Source organism: Cornus florida, unplaced genomic scaffold, assembly GCF_030987335.1.
Source record: "Cornus florida cultivar Cherokee Brave unplaced genomic scaffold, ASM3098733v1 CherokeeBrave_3.0.0_Hap2_Chr04, whole genome shotgun sequence".
NCBI classification, from domain to species: domain Eukaryota; kingdom Viridiplantae; phylum Streptophyta; class Magnoliopsida; order Cornales; family Cornaceae; genus Cornus; species Cornus florida.
This window is the reverse complement of record NW_026775574.1, coordinates 97,719,789-97,738,484: the sequence shown is the minus strand read 5'-3', so window position 1 is coordinate 97,738,484 and position 18,696 is coordinate 97,719,789. Positions and strand designations below refer to the sequence as shown.

Genomic DNA, 18,696 nt, shown 5'->3' with positions numbered 1-18,696 from the left:
GGACGCTATGAGTACTAATGAAGTAGTAATACCATAAAGGCAGCAGCAACTCCCAATTAATATATATAACTGCAAAGTATACTTGTGATGGAGCAAAGTATTAGTCCATTTCCCATTTGCAAAAAATGAAAGAGTAATGATAAAAAAAATTGAAGGTTCACTTTTTAACTGGAATTAACTGGATGTGAATTGATGAGCAGATTTTCCATGCGCTAGAGAATATAAAATAATGGTTCATTATATTTGTTTTATTGGTAATAGATGATTTCCTGACTTGCTCAAAACTTCAACTGTAATTAACATATATTTAGAAGGGTAGTTGTGTAATTTCAAAAAACAATTCTTGACTTGTGAAATTAGGGTTATAAATGTCATTTCCTTTTAAATGAGAGTGGAATTATATATTTTAAGGAAAATGATATAAGACTTTATTTTACCGACTACATAACTCACGGGACGTGGAATTAGTGATTGAGATAAATACCTGCAAAAGAGTCCTTGTTGCTTTTAAAAGTAACAAGAGTCCTTGTCTCTAATCATTATTGAAAGAATTTAGATGAATTCACATCCTAAAAAATCAATTTGAAATTCTAAAAGCACGTCACAAGAGATTCCCACATGTACTTTTTCCAATCAGACGCACCTTGCATTATAAAAGCACGTCACAAGCGTTACCTTCTTTACTGCTTTTAGCAGGAAGTATCCTCTTTTGCTTCACCAGGATTTGTTTCGTCGTCGTCGTCGTCGTCGCCCATACATCATCCTCCTCACCATCCCCAACATGAAACCATCCAAATCATCATCACAATCATAATCATCATCATCATCACCGAAATCATAATCTTCGTCATAGTCTTCGCTTTCATCCACCGCTAGTCCCTGAATCAAACAGAAGTAGAAGGGGGTTATATGAAAAGCATTGGCAGTGTCTTTTGTTGTGGTGATTCCTGGACAAAAGTTAAATGAAACTAGTGCAGATTGTTTACCACTACTATGCAGCAAAAATAATGCGTAAATCATCTTTAACTAAAAAATTCATGACATTTTACAGTTACCTTTTCTCTCCGAACAAACTGCTGCACATAGTCATTAAGGTCGTCATCATCTTCATCATCACCAGGACTTTCATCCACCGCTAGTCCCTGAATCAAACAGAAGTAGAAGGGGGTTATATGAAAAGCATTGGCAGTGTCTTTTGTTGTGGTGATTCCTGGACAAAAGTTAAATGAAACTAGTGCAGATTGTTTACCACTACTATGCAGCAAAAATAATGCGTAAATCATCTTTAACTAAAAAATTCATGACATTTTACAGTTACCTTTTCTCTCCGAACTAACTGCTGCACATAGTCATTAAGGTCGATAACATCATTGCCATCGTCTTCGCCTTCGTCATCATCCGTTCCATCATCATAATCGTCTTCGCCTTCACCATCACCAGGACTTTCATCCACCGCTAGTCCCTGAATCAAACAGAAGTAGAAGGGGGTTATATGAAAAGCATTGGCAGTGTCTTTTGTTGTGGTGATTCCTGGACAAAAGTTAAATGAAACTAGTGCAGATTGTTTACCACTACTATGCAGCAAAAATAATGCGTAAATCATCTTTAACTAAAAAATTCATGACATTTTACAGTTACCTTTTCTCTCCGAACAAACTGCTGCACATAGTCATTAAGGTCGATAACATCATTGCCCTCGCCGACTTCATAATCAATTGTTAATTTATTAGGTGTGCTTAAGCATCCGGTTGTGAATGTCTGCAATTGGGGACATTTCCCCAGATAAACCCACTCCAAGGATGGGAATTTAAAAGCATTATTTGTCCCACAAAAACATGTGAGGTTTTTTAGATAATCCAAACGCAGTTCCTGTAGTTGAGAGAACACAATTTCCTCCATGTCATCTTCTTCTCCTTCTCCTTCACTTCTAACTATTTCTTCCATCACACTACATCCTACAACCCATAGCGTTCTGAGTTGTTTGAGACCTCTTGCTATTGAGAATGAGAATACATACCTCAGGCTGTTGCATTTACTAAGTATCAAATATTTTAGGCTGTGAAACACCATAAGCCCCGTTGGGAATGCATTGGGTGGAATTACATTCACTAGTTTCTCACATCCTTGAACAATAACAAACCTTAGCTGCGAAACTTGTGCTCTCAAATCTAGGAATAATTGGTTGTCCCATATCACTGCCAGACTTTGCAATTTTGTAATTTTCAATTTCTTCAAAGCTGGGAAACTAACCTGCAAAATTCATTACATCCCATTTCATTTTAATTAATGCGGGAAAAATTGCACAAGGTCAAACTCAAATACCCCACTAAATTAGACTTATTAGAATGTAATAGTCAATTTAGATAAATGAGTGAATTTGAAATTAAGAGATATAGGCTTAAATAAAATTTATGTCAGTTTTGAAAGCTCAAGGTGATGTTTGGTGAGATTCAACTAAGCAGTAATGAGTAATGCTATATCAGTCTCCATTAGAAATCAATGATGATGCTTTTGATGTCAAAAAATTGCAGGACTAATTGAGAATAATATTAAACAATCAAACGAATTTTAAGATTATCAATTGGATTTCTGTTTTTCAAATATGTAATAATTAATTAGAGTTACTCCATCCATCCCTCAATAAGTGTCCATTTTCTAATTTTGGAAAAGTCCGTGAAAAAAGTTGAGTTTTCTTAATATATATATTTTTAATTATTTCTATAGTAGGTAAATTTTAATATTTTGGTGCCAAAAAATATATATTATTAATATTTAATACTTTTACAGCGAGTTTGAATTCTATATATGCAGTGAAATCTTCTTGCCTTGGTAAACAAATAATAATAATAAATTAAAAAAAAAGAAAAGAAAAAAAGAGGAGGATAATATGTAATGAAAGATTATAGATTGTAGGTATATAATACATGTACTTGTCAGTCAAGTGATAAATGGGTTCATGGACAGAAAAAAAATTTAGAAAGGGATTAAGAATTAGCCCGGTCAAAGATTGGAGAGAGAGGAGAAACTAAAAAGATTATTTCATATTTAAAAGGATAAATATTGTACTTGAGAAAAATAATCATTTAGTTAGAAAGTTAGTATTCAAATATCAAGAGAATAATAAATTCACCATTCAAATCATAGTGTGATCTAAAAATTGTTAATTGAGGTATGCAAAAGGTAATATTGTTTTCTTTTATGATTGGATAGCAGGCTCCCACTGAAAGCACAGTGAATCCGATTTTATTTAGAAAGTAATTAAAAAATAATGAGAAAATTCTTTTTAAGGCAAAAACAAAGTGAATGACATCACTTGCTCTAGCTAGTGGTTGCGAATGATCAACCCATATTACTGTAAGGTTTTGTAGGTTTTCAATAGTCAGTTTCTCCCGGGTAATGAAACCTGCAAATTTCATTTTATATATTACATTTTGTGGTCAAGAATCCAACACTTCTGGGCATATTATTAGTATATTTTATTATAAGATTCCATTCCTACCATTTTAAAATGATAATATCAACACTGCATGAAGATTCAGCTATATGGTGTGATATTTTACAAATAAACTAAGTACATTCACAAATCAAATGTATTTTAAGAATAAAAATCATTTAATTCTTACTTTTTTATTAAAAGTAATTATTACCTACTAAGGTTCATTAAGGTTATTGCATTGTTTGAACTTATTAAATTAAAATTTCATTAAACCAAAAAAATAACTACACAAACTTTAAAATTTATCTATATTATCAAAACATTTATACTTGTTGTCAGATAAGTATTTATTTTATGAAAGGAGATTTATTTATTTATTTTTATTTATTTATTTACCAAAAAAAAAAAAAATCAATAAAACAAAATTAGTGTGGAGTAACTGCTTCTTAATATGACATTTTATTTTACATGAAGGCTGGTAAAATATTTTTCCTTTTCCAATAAAATATTTTTTTATTTTTACTTATTCAACAGAGGTCTAAGTCGAGGTTGAGGTCGATTCCATTGGACTAGACGTGTCAAGTGTAGAATAACTTGTTGAAAATTAAAGGTTAAGTTATATTTGTTAGATTTTAATATATATTTTTTCTTTATAAATAAAAAAAAAATACTTTTACGACAACTAAATACCAAAAAATAAAAAAATATTTTATACCCAAATAAATGGAGCTTAAATGTAAATTAATTAAAAAAATGCCAACAAAAATAATGGGATGGCATTCGAGTGGAACCATTGGGCTAACCATTTCACCATTTCTATCGGAATGGTGGGCTTCTAAAGCAGAATTACCCATTCAATTAATATTGCAATTAAATATAGAAATTTGAATAAGAGACTAAGAGTTGTGATCTTGAGATGTATTTTTAAAGCCGAATTAGAGATGGGATTTGTGCCATTTGGCTTTAAGAGTTTTAAGTCCAAATCTTTATTGTTTAACTAAAGATAAGTAGAAAAGTGTAAAAATTGCATGTTAAGATGGTCCTAATAGATATAAAATCAAATACAAAGATTAAGAAGAATATAGAAGCTAATGGAAGATCTCTAATTTAATATATATAAACACCTGTTTGAATGAAAGTTTGAAACATACTGTGTATGCGGGTGGTTGCATGAAATGCGGTGTGGTTTGTCTGTTGACATATTGACATGTTTGTGTTTAATAGAATGAGATTTGTAATCTTTTTGAAAAAAAATAATAACAACATATTAATATGATATGTTAGTATATAATTAAGGTTATAATAGAATCGTCGGCAAGCCTGTTGGAAAAACTTTCGCAATTTTTTTTTTGTTTTTTGGTTATGAGAAAATATACAATGTGGTCGGTGTACAGGGCAATCATGACCGTCCGTGTCCGGATGTGTTGTACATGTGCACGCGCTTGTACTACACGAATGACAGTGATGTGCTCAGATATCTTGTTTATTAGTTATTGTAGCTTACCCTATTTGACTGATGGAGAATTAACCCATTGATTATTGAAATAAAATTATGTAAATATCCATAATAAGGAAATTGAATTAAAAAATAGGAAAATAAATATTTTAGAAACAAAAAAATCACGTAAAACTAAACCAACGTCTTTCACCGGTTGCAAAATCATGAATTTTGTTGTTTGAAAAAAGAAAAAAAGGTTCTGCCTTAGGGTTCTCTAGCAGATGACGTCACCTCATGGAAGCCTAATCTAGCCATCAGAGAAAAAAAAAACTAAATTGAATTAAAGTTGTACACAAATGTTCATCAAGAGAATAATAAATTCACCTTTCAAATCATATTGTGATCTAAAAATTGTTAATTTAGATATACAAAAGGTAATATTGTTTTCTGATTGGATAGTATCACTAAGTTATAACTTTGATATTAAAATATGAGTTAAACAATGTCATTAAGTGTGTCTTTCCCAATATTTTCAACCAATGTACTGTTTTGAACCTCATGCAATTTTTTTTGTTTGTTTGTTTGTTTGTTAACAAGCATATGCATTTATAAGCCACAATTAAGTATTCAATTTGCAATAACAAGCATCCTTTCAATTTGTGAATATGTCAACTAATTGTGGCTCATTAGGTTATACAGCGGAATGTAACACATTTATAATATCACTTGGTGTTGAAATAGTGAAATTTTGCACTAGGATACATGGGTGTTAGTTAACATCATTCTTCAAGGTTTTTGAGTGTGTTTGGTAACATCCAAAAATAAATAAAAATTTCATAGTAATTGTAATTTTATAGGTTTTCAAGAAAATGATTTCTTTAAATTTCTGGAAATTTATTTTTTCCCAAAAACAAAATTGATTGCTTTAGCTTAAGCTGTGTGTGTGTGTGTGTTTTTTTTTTTTTATATATATATATAGGACATGTATATAGATTAAGTTGCATAGCACAACCCATCCAAATCCAAATTTGGAGAAAGAAAATCCTTAGCCGTAAACACAAGTCATCAACTCTAAACCTGGAGTTAAAATAAATAACTAATAGATTTTTTTATTGCATGAGTTTTTTTTTTGTTTTTTTTTTAATAAAACATATAATAAAATAGTACTCTACCAAAAATAAAAATTGGAGAGAAAAATAGTATCCTAACTTGAGTAGAAAAAAGAAAAGTAAGAAAAGAGGAGCTAAATTTTAACCTAAAAGACTTACATGGTTGAAAACGACATAGTAAGACGTATTTCTTCATCCATTTTTTCACTATTAAAAATTTAATGACTTTTCTAATTCTAGAAAAAAAAAAAAAAAAAAAAATTCTTCGCAATTTTGTGTTTGGGGAATATTTCCATATTAGAGAAATATGTAGATAAAAAGTCAATAAAACAAAAATACTGTGGAGCGCTTCTTAATATGACATTTTATTTTTAATTAAATGTAAATTAATTTTAAAAATGCTTCTTGGGCCATTCCAACCAAAATAATGGCGGCATTCTAGTGGGACCATTGGGCCAACCTTTTCTGTTGGAATGGTGGGCTTGTAAGGCACAATAAGAGATGGGGTTTGGACCCATTCGGCTTTCAGAGTTTGAAGTCCACATTTCTATTTTTTGAATAACAATAAAAATAAAGTTTTTTTTTTTTTCTAAAATAAAATTAAATAAAAATAAATAAATAAAGTTTAGTAGAAAAGTGTAAAACTTTTTTGCTAATAAATGCAGTTCTAATCTGATTGGTGTAAAAGCATGCACAAAGATTGAAAAGAATATAAAAGCTAATGGAAGATTTAAATTTTTTTTTTGGGTAAATAATGGAAGATCTAATTTTAGAAATTTTTGCAAAAACCTTCTTTCTGATGAGAAAATATATAATGTTCTCGGTGCACTGCGCAATAATGACATGTTCATATCTATGCGTGTTGTACGCGCACCATGCTTGTACAACACAAATGACAGTGATGTGCTCAATGCACGGTGCACCGAATACCTATTCATTTGTGATGCAAAAAATTTATATATATATATTAATAAATTAAGTATTCAATAGATTAATGACAAGCGGTAACTCTATATGAATTATATTTTTTTTCTGATTAGTGTACATACTACATGGTGGTGGTGAGTCCAGTGATGGCTTGCTAAGAAAACAATTACTAAACCTTGTTATATATTAGCTCATAAAATTTTATTCAAAACGAGTGAAGAGTACATTATTGTTTACGTCGACCAACAAATAAAAAATTAATAATTAATAATTCATATTTTATTATTTCTTTACTAAAATGAATAATTGAATATAAAAAGTATTCATATAACATAAATTTATTTATTTTATTAGCATTTGAAATTAGAAAGGTGTTTTGGTAAATTTAATCATTTTCTGTTTTCTTCATACTATCCAAACTAGCAAAATAATATTTTCTCACAATTTTCTTCAAAAATATTCTTGCTAATCAAATAGATGATGGAAACTTGATTTTTTTTTTCTTTCACTATCACTTTTCATCATAATTTTTCATCCAAACAAACGAACCTTGGAAAAACTTAATACATCGTGGGCATAAAAGGTAAAATTGTAGAATGAATAAAAAGTATTTATAGGTAAGCATGCATAAAAATAGAAAAGGCACGATAATTTTTCATTCACATCGTTTTTCTTCTTCTTCTTTTCATTTTTTGATAAGTTATTATAGTCCCAGTGGAAATTTAATTAAATGGGCAACTTTTCATGTGGGATGAGGAAGAGGAAATAAGTTGTTTCATTTACATTTTTTAGTCAGTAAATCTTATACATTAATTATTAAAGAAGTGACGTCATGGGAGTTAATGAATCTATGTACATACCTTGTGGTTGAAGAGGGTTTCTACTCTGGGCAACTCTTCAAGTTCCAAATACTTTAATTGAGGGAAGACAGTGATCTCGTCATGCACTCCATCTTTTTCTCCTAATTGTCCCCTTTCAACTGCAAATATCTCTTTCACTGAATCACATTCGGAGACTTTAAGTTTTTCTAGCTTTTGTAAGCTTGGGAGCACATTGGAGGCAATCACATTCACCAATTTCTCACATCCCCCTACTGTCATGGACCTTAGGCTTTGAAAGGAAACTTGTGCTTCCTTCACTATGAGTGATTGGGATTGGCCTTCCCATATCGCTGTAAGGCTTTCCAATCTGCCAATATCTAGTTCCTCCAAGACAGGAAATGCAACCTGCAAAATTCATTACAATAATGTTACATTTGTAGCCAAGAATCCACCTATTCAGTTATTATTAGTAAATTTTGCAACATTTGGCTCCTACTATTTTAAAATTAAAATTATGAACGCTGCATGAGAAGTCAACTATAGTTATTTTTTTCTTTTTTCCCTAATTTGTTTTCCAGTAAAAACTAGTGTACTCTTGGGAAAAAAAGTATTTTAAGAAACTAAATGGTTTTATTACTATTTTTCAAACAAATGAAGCACAATCCAGCTAGTCTTGGGCTGCTTTCTCATTTAGAAGCGGAAGGAGCCTATTGGAATTAAAAAACCCAAGTAATTCTTTGCTTCTGCTATGACTATTCTCTTATTTTTGAGTTAGATTTAGAAAGTAATTATGCTCTGTTTTTGTAATATCCATTTTAATATGCTATTTTAATCTGAGATTAGAATATTTTTTTTTGATATAGATTAAACTTATATCCATTTTAAAATTGCAATTGAATATATAAATTTGAATAAACATAATAGGATAAGTTAATTTATGAAATTATGCTAATAAATGCATGGTAGTAATGTGATGCGCATCTATAAATATTAAAATAAAACTTCTATCTTATATTAAAATAAAACTGGTTTCCAGTAAAAACAAGTGGTCTTGTTATCTTATATTTTTCAAACAAATGAAGCACAATCACATAGGTTTATTATTATTATTCAAACAAATGAAGCACAATCCAGCTCTTCTTGGGCTGCTTTCTCATTTAGGAGCCTACTAGTCTTTGGAATTAAAAAAACCCAAGTAAAATTTTGATTCTTAATTACATTTAGAGAGAAATTATGCTCTGTTTTTGGAATATCCATTTTAATATGCTATTTTATCTGAGATTAGAATATTTTTATTTGATCTAGATTCAACTTATATCCATTTTAAAATTGCAATTGAATATACAAATTTGAATAAACATAATAGGAAAATTTAGCTTAAGAAATTATGCTAATAAATGCACGTGGCATGGTAGTAATGTGATGCGCATTTATAAATATTTATACTATTATTAAAAGTACAAGGGTGTCAAGAATTTCAAATCATTGATTTATAAATTCAATAATAAAATAACTTACCAATTAAAACAATAATATTATTTTATTTAGGATTTTATCTGTGCTAAGTACTAATTTGGTTTTCAATTTAGATTTCTACCACAACATAAGTTAAAAATTTTAAAATCATTTATTTATAAATTAGATAATAAAATAATAAAATAAGTTACCATCTAAAATAATAATTCTATTTAAAGACAAATTATATTAAAGAGTTTCTATAAAACATGTTCCTTCTGTTTTCTTTTCAATGGTACTTCTATGTATCAACATAAATTTAGACTTTCTTTCCGTAAATTATATATTTATTAATTAATATAAAAAATATTAAAAAGTTTCTAAACAAACATGTTTCCTTCTATTCTTTCCAATGTTACGTATCACCGTAAATTTAGATTTTCTTTCCAATAAACTCTTACGTATCACCGTAAATTTAGATTTTCTTTCCAATAAACTCTTACGTATCACCGTAAATTTAGATTTTCTTTCCAATAAACTCTTACGTATCACATTAAATTTGAAAAAAGAATTAATACTCTTGATGAGTACAGTTTGGATCGTCAAATCATTGATTTATGAATTAGATAATAAAATAATAAAATAAGTTACAAATTAAAATAATAATCCTATTTTATCAATTAAGCACTAATTTGGTTATCAATTTATATTTCTACTACAAAATAGGTTAAAGAATTTAAAACCATTGATTTATAAATTAGATAATAAAATAATAAAATAAATTACCATTTAAAATAATAAATTATATTAAAGAGTTTCTATAAGACATGTTTCCTTCTGTTTTCTTTTCAATAAAATTTAGATTTTCTTTCCATTAATTATATATTTATTAATTAATATAAAAATAATTAAAGATTTTCTAAAAAACATTTTCCCTTCTATTTTCTTTTCAATTTACTTCTACGTATTACGGTAAATTTAGATTTTCTTTTCAATAAACTCCTACATATCACATAAAATTTGAATTAATGCTCTTACATGTTGATGAGTACAGGGTTTAGATGGAAGGGGTCAAACAAAAGAATAAGACCAGTTAATTCAAGAGAAACAATTTCATTGTTTTGCTTTTGGTTTGAGTGGCGAACTTTTTCAATCTTTTTATAACAAAAAAATTTCACGTGCGTTTTTTCTAGTTAAAATAAAATTTCTAAGAATATAAAAATGACTGGAATATCTCTAATTATATATACATATATAATTATACGTAGTGTGCAAACATGTATGCTTCATGTGTTAGAGAGTAGTTGCATATATATATATATATATATATATATATATATATATATATATTGTAGACAAGTGTCTCCTGATTGAATATATGTGTGTGCGCATGTGGTATAAAGACATAAAGCTCTTGTTGGCTGCTGCCCATCCAGATTTCACTCTCTTGTGGGCTCGTTGGTCCTCAAACAAACCAGCCCATCTCCATAGTCAATGGGCTTTGAGAAGCAGTTCGAGTGACCTTGAGTGGGACACTTGGCCCACATGGCCTGTTTCTGCCATTGATTCTTATTTTCCTGTTTTGCCTTACTTTCTTGTTCTCTTTCCTTCTTGTTAGGAAAAAAAAAAAAAATTGGGTAAATTAAAAATATTGAACTTAAATTTTATTCGGGAATGTCATATTTTAGTCCGAGAAACTTCCTAATTTGATACTAATTAAAAATATATATATATTTTTAGAAGAAAATAAAGTGGCTAGTAAGTGTTGATGAGATGATATAATTTGTTGATAGGTAATAAGTTAATAACATACAAACCACTCTCGCCCACCTATTAATTAAATGTGTGACCTTTCATGTGAGAGGGGGAAGAAGAAATAAGTTGTTTCATTTGCATTTTTTAGTTATATATTAATTATTAAAGAAGTGAAGTCATGTACCCACAATATTTTTGTTGTTTAAATACAATTACTTTACCATATTATAGACTTTGTTTTTTGAGTAAAAAAAAAAAAAGATGATAGAGGAGAGAGGCCAATAGCTTTTGGTTGAAGAGAGCTTAATTAATATATAATCTTGGGAGTTAATTAATGACTCTGTGTTGGATGGTAATTGTATAGAAAAACTTAATAGAGAGCTATTTACATACCTTGTGGTTGAAGAGAGCTTCCACTCTGGGAATGATTTGATCCACTGTTTCTTCATATTCTTTGGATCCAAGAGTGAAACTTTTGAGGTTTTTCAAGTCTTTAAGTTTCAAATACTTCAATTGAGGGAAGACGATGATTTCATCATGCACTATATCTTCTTTTTCCAATTGTCCCCTTTCAACTGCAACTATCTCTTCCACTGAATCACATTCGGAGACTTCAAGTTTTTCTAGCTTCTGCAAGCTTGGGAGCACATTGGAGGCAATCACATTCACCAATTTATGACATTCACATACACGCATGGACCTTAGGCTTTGAAAGGAAATTTGTGCTTCCTTCACTTGGAGTGATTGGGATTGGCCTTCCCATATCGCTGTAAGGCTTTCTAAATTTATAATATTTAGTTTCTCCAGGGCAGGGAATGCAACCTGCAAAATTCATTACTATAATGTTACATTTGTAGCCAAGAATCCACCTATTCAGTTATTATTAGTAAATTTTGCAACAATTATATTTTTTTAGCTTAAGCTCTCTGTTTTTTTTATTATAGGAAATGTATATAGATTAAGTTGCATAGCACAACCCATCCAAATCCAAATTTGGAGAAAGAAAATCCTTAGCCGTAAACACAAGCCATCAACTCTAAACCTGGAGTTAAAATAAATAACTAATAGATTTTTTTAATGCATGAGTTTTTTTTTTTAATAAAACAGATAATAAAATAGTACTCTACCGAAAATAAAAATTGGAGAGAAAAATAGTACCCTAACTTGAGTAGGAAGAAAAAAAGTAAGAAAAGAGGAGCTAAATTTTAAAATCATTTATTTATAAATTAGATAATAAAATAATAAAATAAGTTACCATCTAAAAAATAATTCTATTTAAAGACAAATTATATTAAAGAGTTTCTATAAAACATGTTCCTTCTGTTTTCTTTTCAATGGTACTTCTATGTATCAACATAAATTTAGAATTTCTTTCCGTAAATTATATATTTATTAATTAATATAAAAAATATTAAAGAGTTTCTAAAAAAACATGTTTCCTTCTATTCTTTCCAATGTTACGTATCACCGTAAATTTAGATTTTCTTTCCAATAAACTCTTACGTATCACATTAAATTTGGAAAAAGAATTAATACTCTTAATGAGTACAGGGTTTGGATCGTCAAATCATTGATTTATAAATTAGATAATGAAATAAGTTACCAATTAAAATAATAATCCTATTTTATCAATTAAGTACTAATTTGGTTATCAATTTATATTTCTACTATCAATTTATATCAATTTACTTTACCGTATTTTATTTTTGTTGTTTAAATACAATTACTTTACCATATTATAGACTTTGTTTTTTGAGTAAAAAAAAAAAAAGATGATAGAGGAGAGAGGCCAATAGCTTTTGGTTGAAGAGAACTTAATTAATATACAATCTTGGGAGTTAATTAATGACTTTGTGTTGGATGGTAATTGTATAGAAAAACTTAATAAAGAGCTATTTACATACCTTGTGGTTGAAGAGAGCTTCCACTCTGGGAATGATTTGATCCACTGTTTCTCCTTCTTCTTTGGATTCATGAGTGAAACTTGTGAGGTTTGGCAAGAAATAAAGTTTCAAATACTTCAATTGAGAGAAGACAACGATCTCATCATGCACTACATCTTCTTCTCCTAATTGTCCCCTTTCAACTTCAACTATCCCTTCCACTGAATAACATCTGTAGACAAAAAGTTTTTCTAGCTTCTGTAAGCTTGGGAGCACATTGGAGGCAATCACATTCACCAATTTATCACAATTCCATACTTTCATGGACCTTAGGCTTTGAAAGGAATTTTGTGCTTCCTTCACTTGGAGTGATTGGGATTGGCCTTCCCATATCGCTGTAAGGCTTTCTAATTCTCTAATCTCTAGTTCCTCCAGGGCAGGGAATGCAACCTGCAAAATTCATTACTATAATGTTACATTTGTAGCCAAGAATCCACCTATTCAGTTATTATTAGTAAATTTTGCAACATTTGGCTCCTACTATTTTAAAATGAAAATTATGAACGCTGCATGAGAAGTCAACTATAGTTATTTTTTTCTTTTTTCCCTAATTTGTTTTCCAGTAAAAACTAGTGTACTCTTGGGAAAAAAAGTATTTTAAGAAACTAAATGGTTTTATTACTATTTTTCAAACAAACGAAGCACAATCCAGCTATTCTTGGGTTGCTTTCTCATTTAGGAGCGGAAGGAGCCTATTGGAATTAAAAAAAACCCAAGTAATTCTTTGCTTCTGCTATGACTATTTTCTTATTTTTGAGTTAGATTTAGAAAGAAATTATGCTCTGTTTTTGTAATATCCATTTTAATATGCTATTTTAATCTGAGATTAGAATATTTTTTTTTGATATAGATTAAACTTATATCCACTTTAAAATTGCAATTGAATACAAAAATTTGAATAAACATAATAGGAAAGTTAGTTTACCAAATTATGCTAATAAATGCATGGTAGTAATGTGATGCGAATCTATAAAATATTAAAATAAAACTTCTATCTTATATTAAAATAAAACTTGTTTCCAGTAAAAACAAGTGGTCTTGTTATCTTATATTTTTCAAACAAATGAAGCACAATCACATAGGTTTATTATTATTTTTCAAACAAATGAAGCACAATCCAGCTCTTCTTGGGCTGCTTTCTCATTTAGGAGCCTACTAGTCTCAGGAATTAAAAAACCCAAGTAATATTTTGATTCTGAATTACATTTAGAGAGAAATCATGCTCTGTTTTTTGAATATCCATTTTAATATGCTATTTTATCTGAGATTAGAATATTTTTATTTGATCTAGATTCAACTTATATCCATTTTAAAATTGCAATTGAATATATAAATTTAAATAAACATAATAGGAAAATTTAGCTTAAGAAATTATGCTAATAAATGCACGTAGCATGGTAGTAATGTGATGCGCATTTATAAATATTTATACTATTATTAAAAGTACAAGGGTGTCAAGAATTTCAAATCATTAATTTATAAATTAGATAATAAAATAACTTACCAATTAAAATAATAATATTATTTTATTTAGGATTTTATCTATTCTAAGTACTAATTTGGTTTTCAATTTAGATTTCTGCCACAACATAATTCTAAAATCATTTATTTATAAATTAGATAATAAGATAATAAAATAAGTTACCATCTAAAATAATAATTCTATTTAAAGACAAATTATATTAAAGAGTTTCTATAAAACATGTTCCTTCTGTTTTCTTTTCAATGGACTTCTATGTATCAACATAATAAATTTAGACTTTCTTTCCGTAAATTATATATTTATTAATTAATATAAAAAATATCAAAGAGTTTCTAAAAAAACATGTTTCCCTTCTATTCTTTCCAATGTTACGTATCACCGTAAATTTAGATTTTCTTTCCAATAAACTCTTACGTTTCACATTAAATTTGGAAAAAAGAATTAATACTCTTGATGAGTACAGGGTTTGGATCGTCAAATCATTGATTTATAAATTAGATAATAAAATAATAAAATAAGTTACCAATTAAAATAATAATCCTATTTTATCAATTAAGTACTAATTTCGTTATCAATTTATATTTCTACTACAAAATAAGTTAAAGAATTTAAAACCATTGATTTATAATAAAATAATAAAATAAATTACCATTTAAAATAATAAATTATATTAAAGAGTTTCTATAAAACATGTTTCCTTCTGTTTTCTTTTCAATAAAATTTAGATTTTCTTTCCATTAATTATATATTTATTAATTAATATAAAAATAATTAAAGAGTTTCTAAAAAACATTTTCCCTTCTATTTTTTTTTCAATTTACTTCTACGTATTACGGTAAATTTAGATTTTCTTTTCAATAAACTCCTACATATCACATGAAATTTGAATTAATGCTCTTACATGTTGATGAGTACAGGGTTTAGATCGAAGGGGTCAAACAAAAGAATAAGACCAGTTAATTCACGTGCGTTTTTTCTAGTTAAAATAAAATTTCTAAGAATATAAAAATGACTGGAATATCTCTAATTATATATACATATATATTTATACGTAGTGTGCAAACATGTATGCTTCATGTGTCTCAGAGTAGTTGCATATATATATATATATATATATATATATATTATAGACAAGTGTCTCCTGATTGAATATATGTGTGTGCGCATGTGGTATAAAGACATAAAGATCTTGTTGGCTGCTGCCCATCCAGATTTCACTCTCTTGTGGGCTCGTGGTCGTCAAACAAACCAGCCCATCTCCATAGTCAATGGGCTCTGAGAAGCAGTTCGAGTGACCTTGAGTGGGACACTTGGCCCACATGGCCTGTTTCTGCCATTGATTCTTATTTTCCTGTTTTGCCTTACTATCTTGTTCTCTTTCCTTCTTGTTAGGAAAAAAAAAAAAAAAAATTGGGTAAATTAAAAATATGGAACTTAAATTTTATTCGAGAATGTCATATTTTAGTCCAAGAAACTTCCTAATTTGATACTAATTAAAAAAATATATATTTTTTTAGAAGAAAATAAAGTGACTAGTAAGTGTTGATAGATGATATAATTTGTTGATAGGTAATAAGTTAATAACATACAAACCACTCTCTCCCACCTATTAATTAAATGTGTGACCTTTCATGTGAGAGGGGGAAGAAGAAATAAGTTGTTTCATTTGCATTTTTTAGTTATATATTAATTATTAAAGAAGTGAAGTCATGTACCCACAATATTTTTGTTGTTTAAAAACAATTACTTTACCGTAAAAAAAAAAAGAAAAGAAAAGAAAAAGAAAAAGATGATAGAGGAGAGAGGCCAATTGCTTTTGGTTGAAGAGAGCTTAATTAATATATAATCTTGGGAGTTAATTAATGACTCTGTGTTGGATGGTAATTGTATAGAAAAACTTAATAGAGAGCTATTTACATACCTTGTGGTTGAAGAGAGCTTCCACTCTGGGAATGATTTGATCCACTGTTTCTTCAGATTCTTTGGATCCAAGAGTGAAACTTTTGAGGTTTTTCAAGTAATTAAGTTCCAAATACTTCAATTGAGGGAAGACGATGATTTCATCATGCACTATATCTTCTTTTTCCAATTGTCCCCTTTCAACTGCAACTATCTCTTCCACTGAATCACATTCGGAGACTTTAAGTTTTTCTAGCTTCTGCAAGCTTGGGAGCACATTGGAGGCAATCACATTCACCAATTTATGACATTCCCATACTGCCATGGACCTTAGGCTTTGAAAGGAAACTTGTGCTTCCTTCACTAGGAGTGATTGGGATTGGCCTTCCCATATCGCTGTAAGGCTTTCTAATTCTCTAATCTCTAGTTCCTCCAGGGCAGGGAATGCAACCTGCAAAATTCATTACTATAATGTTACATTTGTAGCCAAGAATCCACCTATTCAGTTATTATTAGTAAATTTTGCAACATTTGGCTCCTACTATTTTAAAATGAAAATTATGAACGCTGCATGAGAAGTCAACTATAGTTATTTTTTTCTTTTTTCCCTAATTTGTTTTCCAGTAAAAACTAGTGTACTCTTGGGAAAAAAAGTATTTTAAGAAACTAAATGGTTTTATTACTATTTTTCAAACAAATGAAGCACAATCCAGCTATTCTTGGGCTGCTTTCTCATTTAGGAGCGGAAGGAGCCTATTGGAATTAAAAAAAACCCAAGTAATTCTTTGCTTCTGCTATGACTATTTTCTTTTCCTAAAATAAAATAAAATAAAAATAAATAAATAAAGTTTAGTAGAAAAGTGTAAAACTTTTTTGCTAATAAACGCAGTTCTAATCTGATTGGTGTAAAAGCATGTACAAAGATTGAAAAGAATATAAAAGCTAATGGAAGATTAAAATTTTTTTTTTGAGTAAATAATGGAAGATCTAATTTTAGAAATTTTTGCAAAAACCTTCTTTGTGATGAGAAAATATACAATGTTCTCGGTGCACTGCGCAATAATGACATGTTCATATCTATGCGTGTTGTACGCGCACCGTGCTTCTACAACACAAATGACAGTGATGTGCTCAATGCACGGTGCACCGAATACCTATTCATTTGTGATGCAAAAAATTTATATATATATATTAATAAATTAAGTATTCAATAGATTAATGACATGCGGTAACTCTATATGAATTATATTTTTTTTCTGATTAGTGTACATACTACATGGTGGTGGTGAGTCCAGTGATGGCTTGCTAAGAAAACAATTACTAAACCTTGTTATATATTAGCTCATAAAATTTTATTCAAAACGAGTGAAGAGTACATTATTGTTTACGTCGACCAACAAATAAAAAATTAATAATTAATAATTCATATTTTATTATTTCTTTACTAAAATGAATAATTGAATATAAAAAGTATTCATATAACATAAATTTATTTATTTTATTAGCATTTGAAATTAGAAAGGTGTTTTGGTAAATTTAGTCATTTTCTGTTTTCTTCATGTTATCCAAACTAGCAAAATAATATTTTCTCACAATTTTCTTCAAAAATATTCTTACTAACCAAATAGATGATGGAAACTTGATTTTTTTTTTCTTTCACCATCACTTTTCATCATAATTTTTCATCTAAACAAACGAACCTTGGAAAAACTTAATACATCATAGGTAAGCATGCATAAAAATAGAAAAGGCACGATAATTTTTCATTCACATCGTTTTTCTTCTTCTTCTTTTCATTTTTTGATAAGTTATTATAGTCCCAGTGGAAATTTAATTAAAAAACCCAAGTAATTCTTTGCTTCTGCTATGACTATTCTCTTATTTTTGAGTTAGATTTAGAAAGAAATTATGCTCTGTTTTTGTAATATCCATTTTAATATGCTATTTTAATCTGAGATTAGAATATTTTTTTTTGATATAGATTAAACTTATATCCACTTTAAAATTGCAATTGAATACAAAAATTTGAATAAACATAATAGGAAAGTTAGTTTACCAAATTATGCTAATAAATGCATGGTAGTAATGTGATGCGAATCTATAAAATATTAAAATAAAACTTCTATCTTATATTAAAATAAAACTTGTTTCCAGTAAAAACAAGTGGTCTTGTTATCTTATATTTTTCAAACAAATGAAGCACAATCACATAGGTTTATTATTATTTTTCAAACAAATGAAGCACAATCCAGCTATTCTTGGGCTGCTTTCTCATTTAGGAGCGGAAGGAGCCCAATGGAATTAAAAAACCCAAGTAATAGACTATTTTCTAATTTTTGAGTTAGATTTAGAAAGAAATTATGCTCTGTTTTTGTAATATCCATTTTAGTATGTTATTTTATCTGAGATTAGAATATTTTTATTTGATAT

At 28.6% G+C, this 18,696-nt stretch overlaps 1 protein-coding gene across 25 annotated transcripts in view; it reads right to left on the bottom strand.

Moving 5' to 3' along the window:
* LOC132304111 (uncharacterized) overlaps nt 1–18,696 on the bottom strand; it is a 159,289-nt gene that overhangs the window by 345 nt on the left and 140,248 nt on the right. For 20 of the 25 annotated variants that reach the window (XM_059801636.1, XM_059801645.1, XM_059801653.1 and 17 more), the window contains 8 exons: nt 16,289–16,717; nt 12,846–13,274; nt 11,335–11,763; nt 7,771–8,136; nt 1,639–2,250; nt 1,319–1,462; nt 1,056–1,142; nt 676–879 (listed from right to left, as the gene is read on the bottom strand). In XM_059801636.1, the coding sequence (XP_059657619.1) occupies nt 715–879; nt 1,056–1,142; nt 1,319–1,462; nt 1,639–2,250; nt 7,771–8,136; nt 11,335–11,763; nt 12,846–13,274; nt 16,289–16,717 (2,661 nt within the window). In that variant the 3' untranslated portion in view covers nt 676–714. Of the gene's footprint in view, nt 1–643; nt 880–1,055; nt 1,143–1,318; nt 1,463–1,638; nt 2,251–7,770; nt 8,137–11,334; nt 11,764–12,845; nt 13,275–16,288; nt 16,718–18,696 lie in introns of those variants that run through there. The other 5 variants (XR_009481508.1, XM_059801639.1, XM_059801652.1 and 2 more) reach the window with 5 other exon arrangements.